This window comes from Nicotiana tabacum, chromosome 20 (assembly GCF_000715075.1).
Source record: "Nicotiana tabacum cultivar K326 chromosome 20, ASM71507v2, whole genome shotgun sequence".
Lineage (NCBI taxonomy): Eukaryota > Viridiplantae > Streptophyta > Magnoliopsida > Solanales > Solanaceae > Nicotiana > Nicotiana tabacum.
Window position 1 is genome coordinate 125,505,952 of NC_134099.1, and position 13,520 is coordinate 125,519,471.

Below are 13,520 nucleotides of genomic sequence, written 5' to 3' on the forward strand. Positions count from 1 at the left end.
ATTCAAACTCTTCAACACCGTAAAAATATTAAAACACTAACCCGAGTATCTAAATTTGTTTAAACCATTTTCAGATGGATGCCCTCACGCTTCAACACCAAACAAACAAGTCATTACTATATAATTTTGTGCTGGCCCTTTTTAAGGGATTAACCAACAAAAAGAAAAAGAAGAACAGAAGTTAAGAAAAATTGCATCACACGCTGGTTTCTCATGAACCAGCTCATAAACACTCCTAATCTAACAAAGTCTCAAGCATCATCACATTTCGATCAATACTAAAACAAATTAAGAAAGAGTAAAGAGATAATCCTGAAATTAAAGCTTTCAATTAACAAAACATTAGTGATTACAACAATTTAAACCGACTCGAACAAAGCCGCGACTCAAACCTTGAAACGAACAGCAACAAGACAACAGGAATCGACCAACTTGAACCAAATCAACACTGAAATTTCGAACCCCAAACTCAACTCCAATTTAAACTTTAAATCAAGCTTCCTTTTGAGAACTATAAATGAAGAGAAAGAATAAATGCTAAAAATCTGTTTTAGTGATTTTTGTTTTTTGAAATTTTCTCTTGAAATGAAGTAAACTCGAATGAAAATGAACTCAGACCATTTGTGCTTTTTGTGTGTTTTCTGAAGAGAAGCAAACTAAAAAGAAACAGCCTGAAGAAAGTGGCAACTTCAAGAACCCTAGAAAATTTTACTCTCCTCAAATTTCGAAATTTTTTTCTTAGATTTTTCTCTGATTTTTTTTCTACCCCTTAAACAAGAAAACACATCTTGTATATAACCCTCAAAAATCATGAAGCTTCTGCCCAAAAATCCGAAAAATCCCCTCGTTTTTGAACGATTTTAGGGACAAATGGAAGGCATGGATCAATTTACATCCATCCACGGCTCCCATTCATCCAGCAAATCGATCCATAGTACATAAATCGTGCAAATTTGGGGGGAATATTCCTTCTTCTCTGACAGAAATCCGTTGGAATAAAGTAACGTGGAGAGGAGGGGGCTCATTTGTGTGAACTCGCCTGAGTTTCAGGCGAGTTGAGGCTGACTCAGTGAAAAAGACGATGAATTGTACAGGTGGGTGTCGTTCTTGTTGTTTCTAGATTTAGGGTTTGAATTAGGGGAAATAATATAAGGATCTTATATAGTAAAGGGAGACGGGCGGGTCAAATAGGCGGGTCAGGTATCATTTTTTGGGGCTGGACCGGCGGGTATTTGGGCTGGGGGTTAAGACAAATGCATTTCAACCCAAATTGTTTTTCTCTTCTTCATTTTTTCTTTTTTTTTTAATTAATGAATTTCTAAGATAAAAATCCTAAATTACCTAAATTGTAAAATTAGATAATTATCTAATTATAAAAATTATAAACGTTACTTAATCTTAAATTAAAAGAGAAAAATTAATAATTTAAAAATAAAGGGGAAAATGTAGAAATGGGCCATTTTTTGTGATTTTTACTTTAAATAAAGCAAATATTTAATTAATTAATACTAAAAATATATTTAAAAAAATCTAAATGCAATGCATGGTATTTTGGAATTTTCATGATTTTCTAATAAAATTAAACATGCACAGAAAAATGCAAACAATTAATAAAAATTCTACAAAATTCCTAAAATGGCAAATAATTAAGAAAAAATTTATTTTCTTGGGATTTTATAGGGGTAGTTTGTATAGGGCAAAAATTACATGCTCACAGTTGCCCCTCTTTGCTCGGAAACATGAAGGGTTCTTGGACAAAGATAAAATGAGCAATTATGAGGGATTTTTGCCCATTGGAAAACTCCATGAGAAGCAGCTTTTGATAGAGTCTGACTGAACCTTGCTTCGGAGGTTGCCTACATATCATTGGCTATAAAGGAATCAGGTCAGTGTAGTTTTGGAAGTTTTGGTAGTTGGGACTACCGGTAAACTGTGATTTTACTGTTGTTGCTGTTGTTTCTGCTTGTTGAGCTCCTTATTACACCGAAATAAAAGATAAAAAGCTAAACTAGCTAAACCTATCAACTACGAGTTACAAGATTCCTATCTATAAACCTTCTAAAGCTTGATCTTGAGTCTTGGATGGTTCTTCCTGCAGACTTTGATCTGAATCTTGATGCTCGTCAGCTGCAACTGCTGGTTCATTCCACTTTAACTTTTCGGATCAAGGCGGGACATGAGAAGCTTGTGACTTCAATCAAATTTTGAGTAGTCCGCATCTTTTCTCCGCTTTTGCACCTTGATTTCAACTTCTTTTCTTGTTTTTTCTTCTCTTTTATTTGGGTTGAGACTTCTTCTTTTGGTCATCTCAAACCTTGTGCCTCACGATGAAAATCTGTTCAAGCACCAACACAAACAAATGAACGAACTTTTTTGCCCCAATTTTCACTAGAAAAATTTCGTGAGTTATTGTAACAAAATCAAAACTATTTCTTTATTGAAAGCAATAAAATCAGGATTGTGTGTCCTTGGAAAAAAGAGGTTAGGGAGTGGAGCCCTATATCTAAAAATAAAATAAACTAGGGAGTGGAGACCCTATGTCGGAAAAGGAGACTAGGGATTAGAGACCCTATATCTAAAAATAACTTCAACTAGGAAGTGGAGACCCTATGTCTATAAATAAACTCAACTAGGGAGTGGAGACCCTATGTTGGAAAAGCGACTAGGGAGTGGAGACCCTATGTCTAAAATAAACTCAACTAGGTAGTGGAGACCCTATGTTGAAAAGGCGACTAGGGAGTGGAGACCCTATGTCTAAAAAATAAACTCAACTAGAGAGTTGAGACAATATGTTGGAAAGGCAACTAGGGAGTGGAGACCCTATGTCTAAAAAATAAACTCAACTAGGGAGTGGAGCCCCAAGGCGACTAGGGAGTGGAGACCCTATGTCTAAAAAATAAACTCAACTAGAGAGTGGAGATCCTATGTTGGAAAGGCGACTAGGGAGTAGAGACTCTATGTCTAAAAATAAACTCAACTAGGGAGTGGAGACCCTATGTTGGAAAGGCGACTAGGGAGTGGAGACCCTATGTTGGAAAGGCGACTAGGGAGTGGAGACCCTATATCTAAAAATAAACTCAACTAGGGAGTGGAGATCCTATGTTGGAAAGGCGACTAGGGAGTGGAGACCCTATGTCTAAAAATAAACTCGACTAGGGAGTGGATACCCTATGTTGGAAAGGCGACTAGGGAGTGGAGACCCTATATCTAAGAATAAACTCAACTAGGGAGTGGAGACCCTATGTTGAAAAGGCGACTAGGGGGTGGAGACCCTATGTCTAAAAATAAACTCAACTAGGGAGTGGAGACCCTATGTTGGAAAGGAGATTAGAGAGTGGAGACCATATGTCTAAAAAATAAACTCAACTAGGGAGTGGAGACCCTATGTTGGAAAGGCGACTAGGGAGTGGAGACCCTATGTCTAAAATAACTTCAACTAGGGAGTAGAGACTCTAGGCTACCATATTTTTGATTTTTTTCTTCTTATCTTTTTTTTTTCTTTCCCTTCTTCTTTTTTTCATAGAATGAGTAAATGCGGGAAAGAATTTTGGGGGAACTTTCCTTTATGGATTGTTTCTACAAAGTTGTTTCTAGCTCTTGCGCAGTTTCTTTTGGTTGCACCTGCTTCTTGCAAGGTTGCTTTGGATTGCACTTGTTTCATGTTTTCAAACAAAGAACAACGGTTAGTTTGGAACGGTGGTTGGTTTTGTGGCCTTGATGTTTTGATCTTGGCCCAACTCTTTTAATGAAAACCTCTACTACTCATTGGCTTTCTGGAGATCGATTTCTCTTCTAAAACCAAGGACCTTGACTTTCCAAAATTTCACATGAGGGTTCACCCATGTGGGACTTTGTCCTTTTCACCTTATTCTACCTTTACGGACACTTGACTTTGGATTTCTTTCCTTTTCAATAAATTTGAACCTGGATCATTGGCCATCATGGCCAGTCGAGATCGACTTGATGCACCTGCTGAGGCTGGGTGCTTTTTTTGGATTTGGCTTTTGTTAAGCAGAAACCTATAAAACCAATCTTGCTATCTTTTCTTTGTACCAGTTTCGAATAGGGATTAGACCGAAAGAGACTCAATGAAAAGTAAACAAAAGATAGGATAATGAACTTAACGAGAAGCGTCCCTTTTTGGGGAAAGAAAGAAGGAATTATCTAGAGTGCATGCAGACTTCAATAGGCATGACATGCTTTTTGGACTGGATACCCGATCTGCGCAACCATCCGATCTTGCAAAGACCCTTCATAATCCATATCTCAAAACTGAGAAACCTTGCAACGACTCATATCAGTGCTGATGGTTGTAAAGAATTCCCTCTTTTCGATCAATGGTGCCCTTTGCAGGTTTTCGCCAATGGACCTCTCTCATTTCTCTTCTCATCGTCACCTTATAGTGCTCTTTGCGAGTTTTCACTAACAAGACTCTCTCATTTTTCAGCTTCTCTACTCACCATTGCCTTACAGTGCCCATGTTGGTTTTCACCAACAAGACTCTCTCATTTTGTTTCTCTAATTTTGATTGCATCGGATCCAAGTAGCCACGTTCTCCGATTTTGAACATCTTTTACCGATTGATCGGAAGGACTTGAACAGGGTTTGGGGTAAAAAGAATTTGGATTGAATTACAACTTTGGAATCTTTCAGGCGAACCGTCGTCAAATTATTATAACATCTGCTCCAGTTTCACTTTTGGGGGAATTTGGAATTTTGTTTTGGTGTGAATGAACCCCAGAGAGAGGCTGCCTACGTATCCTTTCAGAATCAAGTCGAACATAGTTCAGGTAAACTTTTGTTTTTGTTTTTTTTTCTTTTTGTTTTGTTTTGATTTTTTTCCAAACGTTTTCAGGTTCCAAATAGGGTAATCAAAGAAAGGTAACCGGCTCAAAGGGTTAGCAAAAGAGTTGAAGTGTTTGGGATAGCGAGAATGAAGGCCTTCGTCATCTCAATCAGATAATATTGTTGCTGCAGCAAGATTAAATATAATACATTTTGACTGCGTCTGCATATACAGCTGTTTTGGGGTCATTCTGCTTCATTGTCTCCCAGGTACAACACCCTTTTTGGCAACAGTTTCCCTATAATGTATGGACCCTTCCAGTTTGGAGAGAACTTTCATTTTCTTCTTGGTGGTGAGGGAGAATACGCCTCAAAACGAGTTGCCCCACTTCAAAGTTCCTAGGCCGCACTTTCTTGTTGTAGGCACGGGCCATTCTTTGTTGGTACAACTGCCCGTGGCAGATTGCGGCCATTAGCTTTTCATCGATCAGGGTTAACTGTTCCAGATGGGTTTTGACCCATTCACTATCCTTAACTTCAACCTCGACGATAATTCAGAGAGAAGTAATTTCAACTTCTATAGGTATTACGGCTTCAGTTCCATAAACCAATAGATAGGGGTCGCTCCGAATAATGTGCGCACAGTTGTGCGATATCACAACAATGCAAACGGCAACATTTCATGCCATTGCTTGGAACTTTGGATCATATTCCTAAGAATCTTCTTGATATTCTTGTTTGCTGCTTTAACAGCACCATTAGCTTTGGGCCAATAAGGGGTAGAGTTCTGATGCGTGATCTTGAATTGTTCGCATATCTCCCTCACCAAATGACTATTCAAATTCGTAGCATTGTCCGTAATGATGGTTGTAGGGATACCAAAATGGCAAATGATGCTGGAGTGCACGAAATCTACTATCGTTTCTTAGTGACGGCTTTAAGAGTGACCACTTCAACCCATTTTTGTGAAGTAGTCAATGGCAACCAATATGAATCTATGCCCATTTGATGTTTTTGGCTCGATTGGCCCAATGACATCGATACCCCAAGCAACAAATGGCCAAGGTGCTGACATAGGATGTAGTTCTATAGGCGGTGCATGAATCAGGTCACCGTGCACCTGACACTGATGACATTTTAGAACAAAACTGAAGCAATCTTTTTTCATAGTCATCCAGTAATAGCCTGCTCGAAGGATTTTCTTTGCCAGGATGTATCCATTCATGTGGGGTCCACACACTCCTGCGTGCACTTCATGCATGATTCTCCGGCCTCTTCGGCATCCACACATCTTAACAAGTTGAGATCTGGAGTCCTTTTATATAAGACCTTGCCGCTCAAAAAGAAACCACTGGCAAGCCTTCTAATGGTTCTTGTTTGGTCTCCATTTGCATGCTCAGGATATTCCTTCATTTTCAGAAATCTCTTGATATCATGATACCATGGCTGAACATTTGGTTCCACCTCAACCATATTGCAGTAACCATGCCTTTCCCCGATTAAGATTTCCAGTGGGTCAATGTGGAGATTGCTTGGATATGGAAACATCGAGGCTAAAGTAGCGAGTGCATCGGCTAACTCATTGTGAAACGAGGAATGTACCTAAACTTGACTTACTTGAACTGCTTGCTAAGATCTTCCACATGTTGCCTGTATGGAATAAGCTTGACATCCCGAGTTTCCCATTCTCCCTGAGCTTGTCGGATGATCAGATCCGAATCTCCCATGATTATCAATTCTTCCACATCTTGGTCGATTGCCATATTCATACCCATAATGCATGCTTCATACTCAGTAGTGTTGTTTGTGCATAAAAACTGAAGCCGAGCTATGGCTCGATAGTGTTGACCAGTGGGTGAGATTAAAATTGCCCCAATCCCGACACCTTCTGCGTTCACCGCTCCATCAAAGAACATTTTCCAAGTATTGGCATCTTCTGAAATTACCTCAACTGAATTCACCTCCTCATCCGGGAAGTAAGTACTCAAAGGCTGATATTCATCATCAACGGGGTTTTCAGCTAGGTGATCTGTTGAAGCCTGGGCTTTCAGTACCGTGCGGGTGACATAGACTATGTCAAATTCAGTGAGCAGTATCTGCCATTTTGCTAACCTCCTTATGGGCATCGGCTTCTGGAATATGTACTTCAAAGGGTCCAGCCTGGTGATGAGGTAAGTAGTATTGGCCAACAAGTAATGCCTAAGCTTCTGAGCGACCCAAGTTAGGGCGCAGCAAGTCCTTTCCAACAGGGTGTATTTGGCTTCGTAGCTAGTAAACTTCTTGCTCAGATAGTATATTGCCTGCTCTTTCTTCTTGGTCACATCGTGTTACCCGAGGACATAGCCGAAGGAATTCTCCAAGACTATCAGGTACAAAAACAAAGGCCTCCCCGGTTCGGGTGGGACCAAGACTGGCGGATTTGACAAATATTCTTTGATTTTATCGAAGGCTTCCTAACACTCATCCGTCAATTTAATTGATGCATCTTTCTTCAACAGCTTGAATATGGGTTCACATGTGGATGTCAACTGAGCAATGAACTGGCTGATGTAATTCAATCTTCCCAGCAAGCTCATAACCTCTTTCTTGGTTCTCGGAGGAGGCAAATCCCGAATAGACTTTATCTTTGTTGGATCTAGCTCGATGCCCCTCCGACTGACTATATATCTCTAGAGTTTGCCCGATAGAACTCCAAATGCACACTTCGTTGGATTTAGCTTCAAGTCATATTTGCGCAGATGCTCAAAGAACTTTCTTAGGTCCCGAACATGGTCATCTTGTGTCTTGGAATTAATGATCACATAATCCACATACACCTCAATTTCTTGGTGCATCATGTCATGAAAGATGGTGGTCATAGCTCTCATGTACATTGCCCCGGTGTTCTTCAAACCAAAAAGCATGACCCTGTAACAATAGGTGCACTAGGGTTTGGTGGAGGCTGTCTTTTCCGCATCTTATTCATCCATCAAGACCTGATGATATCCAGCATAACAATCCACGAAAGACTACATCTCATGTTTGGCACAGTTGTCAATGAGGATATGGATGTTTGGCAGAGGAAAGTTGTCCTTAGGACTTGCTTTGTTCAGATCCCGATAGTCAACGCACACTCGGGTTTTCCCATCTTTCTTTGGCACTGGGACCACATTAGCCAGCCATGTGGTATATCGGACCACTCAGATCACCCCCGCCTTCAACTGTTTTGTGACCTCTTCTTTGATCTTGTCACTGATATCAGTTTTGAACTTCCTTTGTTTTTGCTGGGCAGGGGGTAATCGGGGAAAGTCGGCAACTTGTGGACCACTAGATCAACACTTAATCCTGGCATATCATCGTATGACCAAGAAAACACAACTTTGAATTCAAACAAGAGTTTGATCAGTGCATCCCTATTTATTTCATCTGTGTGAAGGCTTATCATAGTTTCTTGGACCTCTTCTGAATTACCCAAATTTACTGGCTTGGTTTCGTTTAGATTTGGCTTAGGCTTATTCTCAAATTGTTCCAATTCTCGATTTATTTCCCTAAAAGCTTCTTCTTCATCATATTCCGGTTCTTGATTCATTATTTCATAATTAAACAACGTGTTTGGATTTGGGCATGAAGTCTGCAGGCATGTCATGTTATTAAAGCCGCATTATTAGAACTAAAAGAAAAAATAAGAAAAAGTAAAAAATCTAAAAGAAGAAAGAGAGATTCATGAACGATGAAATATTGATTTCATTTCATTGAACTTTGAATATAATAGGGTTTACATTGGAATTTAAAGACAGTAAACTAAAAGAAACATCCGAGTTACACCCTGGAATAACTCGTGATATAGAAAAGGTGGCAAGACTAAACTACCGGGTTCTCACCTGACTGGTAATGGAGTAGCCTTCCAGTTTTGCAACTTGGCATTAAGCACCATATACAGACCTCAGCGGTGCTCGAGCCTTCTCCTGGCTGGACCATGTTAGTTTCATACAATATCTGCCTCATGGCTCCACATATGTCCTCAATTTCCTCGGTCGTGAAGGCCTTATCTTCTTCCTCTTCGTTGTACTTAGGCCTGACGAATGTTTTGCAGAGATATGGAACCGGCTGAGGTAAAACCCAACCATTGCTCTTTCGTTCATTTTCCATGTCACATAAGCTTCTGTGGCGTGAAAACCCATACCGAAGAACTTCTCGCTGGTCGGTAAAGTGATAGGTTCTGTTATACCTTGCAATGATGCCCCGAGTCCCTACCCAGGCTTATAACCATGCTTGATTATTTTAGTAGTGACCATGATGGACGCATTTGACAGAAAGGGCTGAGGATATGGGCTTCCCTCATCTCATTGATCTGCGACCACCACCTCGAAGGCTTGATAAACTATATGCTCGCTACCTTCCCTGGCTTTGAGACATGGGACTGATGGGTCCCGGTAAATTGACTGCTCGTCTTCTCCATGAACCACAATTTCCTGATCTTCATATTGAAATTTCACCATCTGGTGGAGAGTGGAAGGTACGGCCCCTGCCGCGTAAATCCAAGGCCTTCCCAAAAGGAAATTATAAGAAGTGTCCATGTCTAGAATCTGAAATGTCACCTCGAAATCCACAGGACCGATAGTCAAGATCAAATCAATCTCGCCTATGGTGTCTCTCTTGATACCGTTAAAGGCATGTACACTGACATTGTTAGGCCTGATTCTCTCAGTCCCAATCTCCATTCTTTGCAAAGTTGAGAGAAGGCATATGTCGACCCCTGATCCACCATCCGCCATCCACCATGACTCTTTTTACATAGTACCCCTCACATTTAACTGTCAAATGGAGGGCTTTGTTGTGAGCGTCCACTTCTGGAGGCAAGTCATTCTTGCTAAAGCAAAATCTGATTGACTGCGAAGAATCTTTCTGTGATCCTTTCCAATTGTTCGACAATGGTTTCAATTGGAACATAAGCTTCGTTGAGGGTCCTTATCAACACTTTCTGATGCTTAGTTGAGCTTATCAGTAGAGACAAAAGGAAGACCTGAGCAGTAGACTTCCAGAGTTGGTCAATTATCTTGTAGTCAGCAGTTTTTATTTTTCGGAAGAACTCCTCTGCTTCTTCGGCACTAACTGGCTTTTTGAGCGGGAAGCGCTTCTGCTTGGCATTGTTCACTTCCTCCAGATTGAGGTATTTCCCATATGGGTTGGTTTCATTTACTTCCCCTCTGATTTCTTTCCCCTTGTACGTCACAATTTCTCTATTGTAGTTCCAGGGGGCTGTAGTGGGGTCTTTCATGGGCCTTTGTTGTGCGCGACTAATGACCACAGGCTCATTCAGACTAGGTGGATTCACTGGTCCCCGTGCCACATAAGTCCCTTTGGGTACATACATCTTAGGTCCCTTATTCAGATCGAACCTCTTAGGAGGACTCAATGCCAACTGTTCTTTCCTGTGAGCTTGGGGAACATAAAGAATGGTGTTTTTAGGGGGTACTGCCCCTGTTTTGTTTTACACAATCTTTTCTTCACTTCGAGGAGCGGAGCTACTCTTCTTCTCCCCCCTTATCTTGCTTTGCGGCAGCCTTTGGCTTCTTTTCCACATCGGCTATGGCAATGATGGCTTTCAGGGCTGGGTCAAACTCTTTATCTTCACAAATTATCCCAATAACTGGCCCGTTGTTGTGGGCCGATTATGGGTTGTTGGTCAATTTGGGGACCTCTTCATCTTTCAGCACTACTCTCTTTTGTTCTATTAAGTTTTCAATTTCCTTTTTGAGAGTCCAATAGTCTTTATTGTCATGCCTTTCTGCTCCCGAATGGTAAGCACATCTAGCACTGGGTCGGTAGGAGGGCGACTCTGGGTTTTCCTGGTTTGGGGTATGGGTTGCAACAAACCTATTTGGACCAGTTTAGGGAAAAGGCTAGAGTATGATTCACCAATAGGCATAAAGTTTGTTCTTCTGGGTGGCTCCCAAGCACGGACATTGTAGGGGAAGTTATTTTGTGGAGGTCGGTGATTTACTGAGCTTGGTGAGGAGGGTTATTTCTAGGAAATGGAGCTCGGTTTTAGTTAAACTATTGTTGTGGCCGAGCATATGACTGGGCGTTCATTACAGCGTACGGCTGAGGAGCCATAGCATAGGCCACATCCTGATGAGGATAATAATGTTGTGGGGTTCTTGGAGGGAAGTAACCTCTAGGTGGACGGGGGGTTCTCAGACTTGAAGATGCCATCGCCACCTCTGGGATGTAGCTCTTATGGAAGATTGGCTCAATATGCGCCCTATTTTCACACTATTGTCGACCATCTCACCAATTTTGATGGCCTCAGCAAACGGTTTCCCCATTGCAAACATTATATTCTGAAAGTAGCCAACCTCTTGGGCTTGTAGAAAAACACTAACCATTTCCATTTCATCCATCGGGGTCTTGACACTAGCCGCTTGTTCGTGCCATTTAACAGCATATTCTCGGAAACTTTTCGATGACTTCTTCTTGAGATTCGACAGAGAATTCCTGTCATGAGCTATGTCTATGTTATACTGAAACTGTCTGACAAAATCTCGAGCCAGATCATCCCAAATGTGCCAATGAGATATGTCCTGATCCATGTACCACTCAAATGCAATGCCAACTAGACTCTCTCTGAAATAAGCTATTAGGAGCTCTTCTTTTCCGCCTGCCCCTCTTAATTGGTTGCAATATCTCTTGAGGTAGGCTATGGCATCCCCGTGCCCATCATACTTTTCGAACTTTGGGGTCTTGAAACCCAGGGGCAAATGTACATATGGGAACATACATAGATCAGCGTAGGATACGCTCTTTTCTCTACTTAAGCCTTCTATATTCTTAAGGCTCTGTTCCATGCTCCTCAGTTTTTGGTTAATTTCCTCTTGCTCGGGGTTCTTTGTAGCCTTCTCCTATCCCGCGGTAAACTCGTACCGGGTTATTGAGGGTAAGAGTCGGTGGTGAAATGAGTAAGTTCTGGTGGAAAAGATGGTACTTGGAAAGTGAAAGATGATGGATCAAAGCTTAACCTGGGCACAGTTGGTTGTACTGCGCCCGAGGTTGGTGGTGTGGTAAATATGTTGGAGGCCACTCCCGAAACTACCTGGGGGTAAACCTCAGAAGGTGCTCCGGTGAAGTGAGTTGAGATGGTGGGGTATCCAAGTGGGGTATTCGGGTAATTTATCGGGACATTAGAATTTCCACTTGCTCTGGGAAGTAGCTCGGGGAAGCTGGGTATGGCACTTGGCGGTTCTCTACCATTGGACCAGGCATCCTACATTTCCAGCACGCGAAGGTGCAGTGCCCTATTCTCTTCAGCTATCGCTGACTCTGAGGTTGCAATAACTTGTAACGACCCGACCGGTTGTTTTTAGAATTTACGTCTCGATCCCCTGTTAACTACTTTACCCAAGTTTATTTCTGCTATTTTGGTTTGCCGGTACGTTCGGTTTTGAGTTTCGGAGACTTTTGGGACACTTAGTCCCTAAATGAGAGCTTAAGTGTTGGAAAGTTGACTATAGTCATAACAGTGTGAAGACGACCCCGGAATGAAATTTTTTACGATTCTAATAGCTTCATACGATGATTTGGACTTATGCGCATATTCGGATTTGGAAGCCCGTAGGATAATTCAGCGCATTTTGGCGAAAGTAGGGAAATAGAAGATTTTTGGAAAGTTTGACCGAGAGTTGACTTTTTGATATCGGGGTCGGAATCTGATTCTGAAAATTGGAACAACTCCATTATGTCATTTATGACTTGTGTGCAAAATTTGAAGTCATCCCGGATTCATTTGATATGTTTCGGCACGCGCTTTGTAAAAGGAAAAGTTTGAAACTCATAAGTCCGAATTGAGGAGTGAATTGTAGTTTTGATGTTGCTTGGCACGATTTAAAATTCCGAGTAAATCCGCATGACATTTTAGGACTTGTTGATATATTTGGTCGAGGTCCCGAGGGCCTCGGGTGGAGTTTGTATGGTCATTGGAGTTTAACTTGGGCATTTCAAGAATGTTTCGGTGTCGTTCTTCAAGAATAAGTAGTAACACATTAAGCAAATGAGCTCCAAATTCAGTTTTGATTGAAGCATTAGATCCGTATCGAAATTTCGGATCCATAGCAAAAGAATCGTCAAATTCGGACATCGTATGACTGAGTTATGCCCATTTTCGTGTCGGGGAAAAATAATTTCCCATCGCCAATGCCCAAGGTAGCGCGGGGTGCCATCCATGGCGCCAAAATTATTTTTGGCTACTGGAACCATCGCCCGGAGCCACCTGTGGCGCCCGAATCGTAAAACGTTATAAAACGGGGGGTTTGGCCATTTTTGACAAAAATAGAGTTGGGGGAGCTCTGTTTTGGCGATTTTCAGAGGGACTTTCACAAATTTGAATGAGGTAAGTGTTCTTTATCATAAATTCTTTATAGATCATGATTCCATACTTATTTACATCATGAATTTATGGAAGAAAAAAATCAGATTTTTACCAAATCTTCCAAAAACGAAAAAAATACGATTGAAAGCCAATACGATGTCGGAACTTGATAATTTTTGTACGGTTGAACTTGTATCAGAATGGGTTATCAGATTTTGTAAGTTTCGTCAGATTCCGAGACGTGGGCCCGAGGGGCATTTTGGTCATTTCACATAATTTTGCGTATTAGCTTAGATTTTAATTGTAGAATCAGTTAATTGAAGTGTTATTTACATTATGAAATTTAATTGAGTAGATTTGGGCCATTGGAAGTCGAATACTCATGGCAAGA

General features: G+C 41.2%; 2 protein-coding genes across 2 annotated transcripts; both read right to left on the minus strand.

Moving 5' to 3' along the window:
* Window positions 1-9,107: 9,107 nt before the first annotated feature.
* LOC142174528 (uncharacterized) lies at window positions 9,108-9,539 on the minus strand. The gene has a single exon (XM_075240339.1). The coding sequence runs from the start codon at window positions 9,537-9,539 to the stop codon at window positions 9,108-9,110; it is 432 nt and encodes a 143-aa protein (XP_075096440.1).
* A 1,422-nt stretch (window positions 9,540-10,961) lies between these two features.
* Window positions 10,962-11,612, minus strand: LOC142174529 (uncharacterized). The gene has a single exon (XM_075240340.1). It carries the CDS (start codon window positions 11,610-11,612, stop codon window positions 10,962-10,964), a length of 651 nt encoding a protein of 216 aa, XP_075096441.1.
* Window positions 11,613-13,520: the final 1,908 nt, after the last annotated feature.

Bases quoted from the DNA above. Each gene is read 5' to 3' on its own strand.
- LOC142174528 (XM_075240339.1), bottom strand. From the start codon at position 9,539: ATGGCGGATGGTGGATCAGGGGTCGACATATGCCTTCTCTCAACTTTG.
- LOC142174529 (XM_075240340.1), bottom strand. From the start codon at position 11,612: ATGGAACAGAGCCTTAAGAATATAGAAGGCTTAAGTAGAGAAAAGAGC.